Below are 8,923 nucleotides of genomic sequence, written 5' to 3'. Positions count from 1 at the left end.
GGATACCCCTCCATGACTTCGTAGTCAGAGGAAGAATCACTAGACGCGATATGAGGATCTTGGGTCGCGCTACCTTGAGTCCCGGCCGAAGGTCCAGAACCTAGGGTGGAGGAATAATGGGTGCCCGCGTAAATGGAGGCACTACCAATATGCTCGTGCTCTAACACTCGTCTAGAGCGTAGGTTCATATGACTTGGATCCCCTAGAAGTGTCAGTGAGTGCCCGTGAAGGCTGCTCACCTAGTAATTTTGGGTGTTTTGCAACCCAAGTCTTTTCTTGATTTTTTTTAAATTTTTTGATTTTTTGGTCCTTTTTTTCTGGCCCGGCTATAGAATAGAACGTATGATAGCTCAAAACGAGCGCCTCGGTGAGAGGGACGTGCCGTGCTTTACAGCCCTCCGTTTTGTCACTTTATGCCCTAGGAATCCCTAAAACCGTCAATTTCTAGTAGGGAACTAGGTCCAAATTAGAAAGTCTAAGGGTGCAAGTGGGAAGAGAAGGGAGGAGAGTGGAGGACTTGCCCCACATGCTCTCATTCCCTCTTGAGGGGGTAGGGTATATATATAAGAGTGAGTCTAGTATATATCATAAGATTGAGGATTGAGGCCTAGGCCTGGGCCTGGGCTTGGGCTTGGGGAAATGAGCCCGATCCCGATCAAAATTTTAGTGTAGCCCCCCAGTCACTCATGCTTAAATATTTTTTACTTTTTTTTTAGGGCGACGACCGCGCGCGGTTTAGGTGACCCTTTCTTGGCCACACACACTGTCAACACCTACCTAACCTCTCTGTCAATTGCTCACAGCTCACAGACAGCTCACTACCTTATCTACTTACTAACAATGCTGCTAACCACTAACTAATCTACTAACTAATCTGTTAATTGCTTACTGACAGTGAGCTAATTGTCCACCTACTTCCTCTCTCACTACCTTACTGTGCAAAGACTGTGTGCAGGCAAACCTTGCCAAAAAACTGTGTACAGACTGTGTGCAAACAAAAATTGCTAACTACCTTCCTACTTATTCATTCACTGCAAACAAGCTAACGACTACTAATTGTGCAAAGACTGTGTGCAAACAGAAAACACAACATTATGCAGAAATCACAGAACTTGCAGACAATACAGAAATTAACAACTTGCAGAAAAACAACTCATTCCTCTTTCTCTTCCTCTTCTTTCCTACTACAAACAACTCATAGGAGAAGCACAAAGTGCCTCTTGGGCTTAGTGCAGGGCGATTCCCTGGCAACGGCGCCAAAAATGTGCGCTCCTTGCCGCACTGTCGAAGCAAGGGCCTTGCCTAACACTGTGTGCGAGCCAGAGACGGCTCCAAGCACACAACTAGCTTAACTAGTAAGCTCAAAAGAGGGCAATGGTGTGTCACTCACCGCTCTATGCTCCTGCCGTGGAGGATTCCTCGCCGCGAAGAAGAAGGAGACGCCGCTACGTCGCGCTCAACCGCTTCACTGCCGTCGTGCCGCCGCAATGCTCGATCGCACTCTCTCTCTCTCTCTCTCTCTCTCTCTCTCTCATACACACACACACAAGGAGGTGAAGAAGAAGAAGATGGAGATGGAGATGGAGCAAGAGCACTCTTCTATTGGACAAATGAGAGAATGAGTGAATTTTAGGTTTAGTTGGCTTTTATATGAGCTCACCCCATTCACACTTGGGCGCCCATGCTTAGCCAACTAATCCCTTGAATGTCCCAGTTAGAGTGCGCCTCTCATCGGCGATCACTCTTACCCTTTTCCTATTGGATCGACAAGCCCGGTACCTGACTCTACCAAATAAATAATACAATGTCCACCGTAGGTTACAACGTCTGTCTCGTAGGTGATAGGGTGTCTGTGAGCCGTGAGGGTTAACATCCTTTCATAGAGTCCAATTTTGAAGTTATGCCAATTGTCCCACACTTCTTGAAATTCAAAGACACAAAGCTACTAAATAAGTTGGATGCTTTGAAACAAAATACACCGAGAGGTGGCCTTTAACTTGGTAGTGTATGGGAGTCTGAGAGGGACCTTACAAAGTCCCCAACAAAAAGAAAGAGCTATCCTTAGATCTAACGAGACTTTTTGTAAGAATTTCCAAGATATGACATACATGCTATTTATGATCTTCTCTAGTCTTTGAATATGCAAGAATATCATCAAAGAAGACCAAAAAATTACCTAGCTCTTTTTTTAAAGTTCCATCATGAGATGGTTAAAAGTGGTAGGGGCATTACCCATACCAAAAGGCATGATTGTAGACTCATAATGCCCAAACTGTGTATTAAAAGCGGTTCTAGCAATATCAAAACTTTCAGGACCAAGTTTAGTAGAACATACATATTGCAAGATAGAAGCCTTAAAAAGAGGATGGTTAGACATAAGAGGGTTTTAAAGTTGCATTAGAAGAAGTATCTTTTATTTAAGATAGAATTTTTCCTTCGAGGTAGGAAAAATTGGGCGATAAGAGACACAAAAGTTAACTACATGGGTTAGGGAAAATTAATAGGATCACAAAAAAAGAAGGAGAAAACACATTATGAAAGGTGAGAAATTTGAGAAATAAGATGTTCCTAGTCCTCTTAGGAAGAATCTTCAATGGGATAGCCCTTCCACTAGGACAAAACCTTTTGAATTGCTCCTTCATGTCTAAAATTTTCTCTAGCTCCATCATACTCTCCCTTAGTCTCGAGAATGGGGAATTTTTTTATTCCAATCACTAGGCTCCAAGGGACCATAGATAATGGCTTGTTCATCTATCCCATCCTTTAATGAAATGAAGTTTACTATTGCTGATCTAGGTGGGTTGACAATTGGCCCTTGATCACGAAAATGAGTTGTAGTTGGAGGTATTTATTGGGTTGGGTTTCTTCCTCTTGCTCCAAGGTTTTTAAATTGTTTCCCATGATTAAGGCAATTTTGAAAGTTAATAGGTGTAGTCGGAAGACTTGGGTTATTTCCTGTGGGCACTCGCTTTCTTATGAGCAAATTCTAGGCATTTATAACACTAAATTTGTCTTTCAATCTGAGTGATTGGAAGAGCATTCACACGAACAAAATCTGATGGAGACTGAGGTTGGGCAGTTAACTTATGTGTAAATGGCACTTTGGGTGTTCTATAGTGATGATTGGGGTAAGAAGGGGGTTCATGCTGCAGTACTTCCCTTAAAAATGCTCTTGTGTTTTGACTTGGACTAGGCTAGAGCATCCCCCAATGAGGCAGGTCGAAGGGACACTACTTCAGGAGCCAAATCATCCCCAAGCTAAATGAAGCTTTCGTTCCTCTGTCATAAGAGGAGCATAATCGGACAAACACTTCATAGTATGCTTTGACAAACCCATTTCCCAGCTCACAAGAAAGAAACTCGTTCATCTTAGTAGTGGAGTAATCTAGGGGAAGATATCATTCCTTGAGATGATGCTTTAGGTCATCCCAGCTTTGAGTCACTTCTTCTACTTGGCAAGATTGGTCCTTCCAACTTAGCTCACCCCATTATCTTATGAGCAATTGCATTGTAGCTTGTGAGAGCAAAGTAGTCATCCATTTGAATTATCCTATTCTTCTGATTGAGTAGGCACATCATTGCCCGTGCCTAGAAATGGATGTGGTTGCATAAATTTGAGTAGGGTCTTAAGATTCTTCCCATGCCCAAAGTCCTCTATGAGGGCTGCAGCAAGTGGCATCTAATTTGGCACAGGGTCAACTTGAGGTGTTGGTGACGCTCGTGCATCAAGAAGCACATAACCTGAACCGTTAGCTATGGGTGAGTCGCGAGAAGATCTAAGTTTTCTTAAGGTCTTTTTTGAGTAGACATTAAAAGGAAATAGAAACTAAGGGGTTATAACTAAATGAACCGAATTTAAATTTTCACTAAGATTAAAACTTTACCGAAAAAGTTTGACATGGATAGCCCTAGCATAACATAGAATTTTTAAGTATGAAATTTGTCTTAAATGTTTGGAAAAATGCCGATGTAGGTATTTACCTATGGAATGCGACAACATGGATGGTCCTTCTGGCTAGGACTAATAATCAAATTGAGCTGTTAAAAAATTAACTATACACACAATAGAAAAAATAGTAAACAGAACATATAATAACCAGAAACAATAGATTTGAATCCCTAACAATAATTCTGTGCAAACAACAACAATAAAAAATGGTAGATCTAAATTATCGACCACAGATTTGTGCTGGCAGAAACCAAAAATGAACATTGTTCCCAGCTTTTACTACAAAATTACAGAAAAACCTCAAAAAACAACAACACAAATGCACCTAAAGCAGGAGCCTTGCTATGCACTGCGTGCGAGCCACTGAGGCTGCCAACACACAACCTAGATGCAGGCAAGCTCAATAGATGCAATTGGTGTGTCACTCACCTCTGTGTAGCCACATTCACGATGAGGGAATCCCATGCATGTAGAGAGGAAGAAGCCCGTCGTTGTTGTTCAAATGCCTCGCCGCCGTTGTACTGTTGTTGTTGCTGCTTGACCACCACATCCTCTCTCTGACGCTCATACACACTTACGCTCACACACAGTAAGAAGATAACGTAGGAGGGAAGAAGAACAAGAGCAATGTCAGTACATTTGAGAATGAGCAAAAAACTAAGTTACGTGTCTTTTATGTGGGTTGTCCCATTCACATATGGGCACCTGCACTCGACCTATTAGGACTAACTTCTTATATAAATAAGTCTGTGATACCACCTCTCATCAGCAACCACCCCATCCTTGACCCTGCACCTATGGGATCGACAAGCCCGACCCATGACTCAATATAAACAATAATATTACACAATAATAATGCCGGCCAAAGTTAGCATGAAGTTGACAGTGCATAGCTGGTCGCTCTCTACTTTCTTTTATTGTGTGCTGTTCTTGTTATTTTGAAGACATCCCCCTTGTGGATGGGAGAGAGATAGATACATAATTTAAATATCATAGGAGCATCCTGAGAGACCTCATGACGAGAAGGGAGGAAATGGGAAATGTGTTTTTGAACCTTTCGTAAAGTTCTTGAGATACCTATGGCGTCCTTCCTCCAATGAAGAGTCACTAAACGAATCGCTACTCGTGTCTTCTTCTCTCCTGGATAGATTGTCATCCTTCTCCACAGGGAGAGATTGTACTCAGGGCTTGTGCTGCTCCTCATCTCTCTTGCACCTCTCTCGCATACATGCATAACACTTCGGTTGCAAGGGTGTGCATGTCTGCTGGTGGCTCTCTCTCTCTCTCTCTCTCTCTCTCTTTTGTGTCGATGTGTGCTTTTCTTGTTATTTTTCAGGCAGAGACAAATACAGAAATTAATCCTCATAGGAACGAGAAGGGAGGAAATGGGAAAGGTAAACTTCTTGAGATACCTACGCGCGATGTGAGTGAAGAAGCTCAATTTCTTGCTGGTATGGCGTCGTCCTCGGACAGCGATTACTACTACACGGATGACGACGACGACGACGACGACGAGACAGAAGAGTACACTGACGATGACGAAGAGGAGGATGGTGAGGAGGCAGGAGAAGAAGAAGACGACGACGACTCTTCTGAGTACAGCTTTGAGGACGAAGATGATGACGACGACGATGATGAAGAGGTCGAGGATGTAGCAGAAGATGATGAGAATGTGGAATCGGAGGAAAGCGGCATTGATACTGCTGATGAGGATGAGGAAGAGGAAGAGGTGCCTGCTTTGGAGCATGGCCCTCAAGATGAGATCTCTGAGGGAACGGATGCCCCTCTTTCTGGCCTCTCTACACCGGTTGATCCTGTCTGTGATGATCAACAACCTCCATCTCTACCATCCAACCCTGACGAAGACATGAAAGAGGTGCCCCTTCTCAAAGGTAACCCCAATCCTGAGGCAGGTAACCCCGATCCTGCACCCATGGTCCTTGCTCCGGCCTCTCAGCTAGAGGGAACCACTGCTGTCTCTTCTTTGGCTACAGATTTGGACAATGTGAAGATCGAGAGCCCTCCTTCTGCGTAGTGTGTATGGCACTTCAGATCTGCTCTCTGCTATCTGTGTAAGCTTTTCTTCATCTGTCTTGCTCGATGACCTTTGATTGTATTTTTTATCACCCAAGGGGAGTTTCATTTCTGAGGCATCATGCCTTCACATGCAGCACCCATTTTTTGTAGCATTTTCTCACTATTCCTATATATATCACATCGATCATGTCAGTTCTTACAGAAAATATATAAAGGAGGTTGTACAATAAAATTTACACTTGTAATCATTGCATTCACAGTGCTTTCAATTCATTGTTTACTGCTTACACTTACCTGTTTTGTGTGGCAAAATTGCATTTAACACGCATTCTGGTTTCATCTTCCACTTTCAAATTTAAGTTTGCTGGAACATGTTGATGATACGACTTGCGCCTTCTTCTCTTGGTAGGGAAGGAGACTCTCTCTTGGTGCGTTTTGTTTCATTTAGGCAGTGGTGGGTGGGCGCTTGAACCCAATTCCTTGCATCACGAGAGCTGATTTTGGCAATCATTTCAAAGATGCTGTGGTGAACTTAGTTCATTGAAAAATGTCTGGGAGACAATCATATGCGAAACATAGATTGTTTTCTTGCAGTGAAAGCTCAGGAATTTGGCTCAAGGTGGAGGTGCATGAGCTATGTTTGAAACTGCGAGGTTTGACATCTGCCTTGTAGAGTTTAAGGGAACTAGGCAAGCAAAGATTGAAGGGTCGCACAATGGGGCTTTTGTAAGAATGGATTAGGACGAAGATTGAACTGAGAGCATGCCTTTGCCCAATTCATAGTTAAGCTGATTCGACTTATTTTCTCCGACTCTTTTTGAACTATGATTAAATTATATGTGTAGATCAATCCTTCAAGAAAAGTCCTGAAAGGTTACCTTTTGTGTTTGTTCTCACTGTTGCATTATGGGAGATGAATTTCGAGCTTCTGGTTCCAAGCATTTGAAGAATGAAAGTTGAGCTTGAGGCAAAGCTTGGAATGTATAATTCCATGCGACTATTATGCTTTTGAAAGCTGTACTAAAATTTTCTTATCAAGATTTAAGCTCAGTGAATCAATGGGCATGCAGACGAAATATTGTTGGGTGGATGGGTTTTTGTTATAATTGAAGAGAGCTCATGAAAGAATGCTCTAGTTTTTTTGAGAGTGTGATGCCCAGGCAGGTCTGCAAGTCATTAAGTTGGAATATTCAATAAACTTGGGCTTAAAGGTCTACAATTTTTGAATTGGCGAATATACCAGGTGTTACGTCTCATGCTCAAATAACATGTCTTGAGTTCAAGCACAGTTAATGTGTCATCCACGTGCACACCACTGAGAGAGAGAGAGAGAGAGAGATTAATGCCATAGGGACACTTCCGAGGGACCTCAGTCTTGAACTCAAGACTTCATACTCCAGACGGTACTAGGATAACCAATCTCCAATACTTGGGTGATGAGAGAGAGAGAGAGAGAGAGAGAGAGAGAGAGAGAGGTTTTGCAACCACAAAGGCAAGCCAAATCTCATATGTGAAAAACAAACAAAATGCTACCTTGTAGAATAAGTGTCGATCCACATGCGCACATGGCACATTCTAGGGTATTTCAATGTGGGCCTATGGTCTTGTATTATGTATTTTGTTTTCCTTGGCTTATGGCTAGGTAGTTTGCCTAGCTACCCTTTCATAGCTTTAGCTATTAAAAAAAAAGTTCAATTGGCCTCATACAAATGCCCTCTTGCTAGCAAGAGTTGCAACAATTGAGCCACAAAGGTTTTTGTGCCTGAAGTATTATTTCCTTGTAGAAAATGGCATTGGAAAATGTGTCAACAATGCCACTTATCCAGTTCAGAGAGTTAGGAAAGATGCTACTCATCGCAGTTAATGTCAGCTCCTTCACACTTTCTGATGTATTTTTTGTGCCTGAGATTAAGAAGAATGTGTTGTCTGTTTTTGCATTAGCGAGTCTGGTCTTGTTGTAAAGTTTGTGGATTACGGCTGCGTTGTTCACGATCTTTGTTTAGGTGATACTATTGTGACCTTAGGTACCTTGTTCAAATCTTATGAAAAGTGTGGGGAAAACTATGGTAAACTATAGCATGCATATCTGATTCTTGCCAGTTTTGATGCGTTAAGATCTTAGCAATTACAAACGGAAAATTATTTTCTTGCAAAAGGAAGATTGAAAAGTGACTCCTTTTAAGAATACTAAAGTGCCATGAGATTTATGACACTTCTTTGTTGCCATGTAATTTTTTTTTTTAGTTTAACACCAATGTGCTTTTCCCTTGAAATTCTTTTGTTAATTGGAAACGCCTTCAAGGCTTATTTGGTTTGCCCCTTTTCTCGTGTGAAAAGTTATCAAAGATAGAAAAGAAGAAAGTTTAAGATTCTTAATTATTTCAAAGAAATGATTTGGGTTGTTAATTTTTCACAAATAGCTTCCAACAGTAACATAGTAACACATACAAACCTGCTATTTTCCATCCTATCACCACATGTCAAAAAAAAGTTAAGTACTTCACGTTGCATGTGTATCAATGCTATACTTTTGATGTAGCTGCTTAATAATAGAGCAAATATCAATCTATTAAGGTAGTGATACATGTGATCACTCTTAGGACCTTTGAGGCTCCTTTTTCCCACGCTAGGAGTCTAGTCTCTCTCTCTCTCTCTCTCCCCCCCCCCCCGGCGGGGCCTTGCCCCCCGCTCTTTTTTTGCTACTTGTTTATATGCCAACTATTCTAAGGCAAAGCCTTATTTTTGCATTATCACAATTAGAATACTACTTCTATTACCCTTAATCTACTAAATCCATTTTTTTATTGAAGTCCCTTGTCCATTTTTTTGACTTAGAATAGGTTGATTTTTAATCACCATGCACTTTTGGCGAGCGTTTCTAAATGCTACTGTAACGTTGTGGTGACAAGTATCATACAGTCACCCCTTCACTATGCC

General features: G+C 41.8%; 1 protein-coding gene across 1 annotated transcript; it reads left to right on the top strand.

Annotated features, from left to right (window-relative positions):
* The first annotated feature begins 5,243 nt into the window (after positions 1-5,243).
* Positions 5,244-6,670, top strand: LOC147417258 (uncharacterized). Its single transcript, XM_086507755.1, has 2 exons — positions 5,244-6,021; positions 6,396-6,670. The coding sequence occupies exon 1, from the start codon at positions 5,259-5,261 to the stop codon at positions 5,982-5,984; it is 726 nt and encodes a 241-aa protein (XP_086363881.1). The 5' UTR covers positions 5,244-5,258; the 3' UTR covers positions 5,985-6,021; positions 6,396-6,670.
* Positions 6,671-8,923: the final 2,253 nt, after the last annotated feature.

The sequence above is a fragment of the Adiantum capillus-veneris genome, unplaced genomic scaffold (assembly GCF_014529385.1).
Source record: "Adiantum capillus-veneris isolate H3 unplaced genomic scaffold, ASM1452938v2 Hic_scaffold_297, whole genome shotgun sequence".
Classification (NCBI taxonomy): domain Eukaryota; kingdom Viridiplantae; phylum Streptophyta; class Polypodiopsida; order Polypodiales; family Pteridaceae; genus Adiantum; species Adiantum capillus-veneris.
Note: the sequence above shows the minus strand (reverse complement) of the source record. Positions and strands in the feature narration are given on the sequence as shown.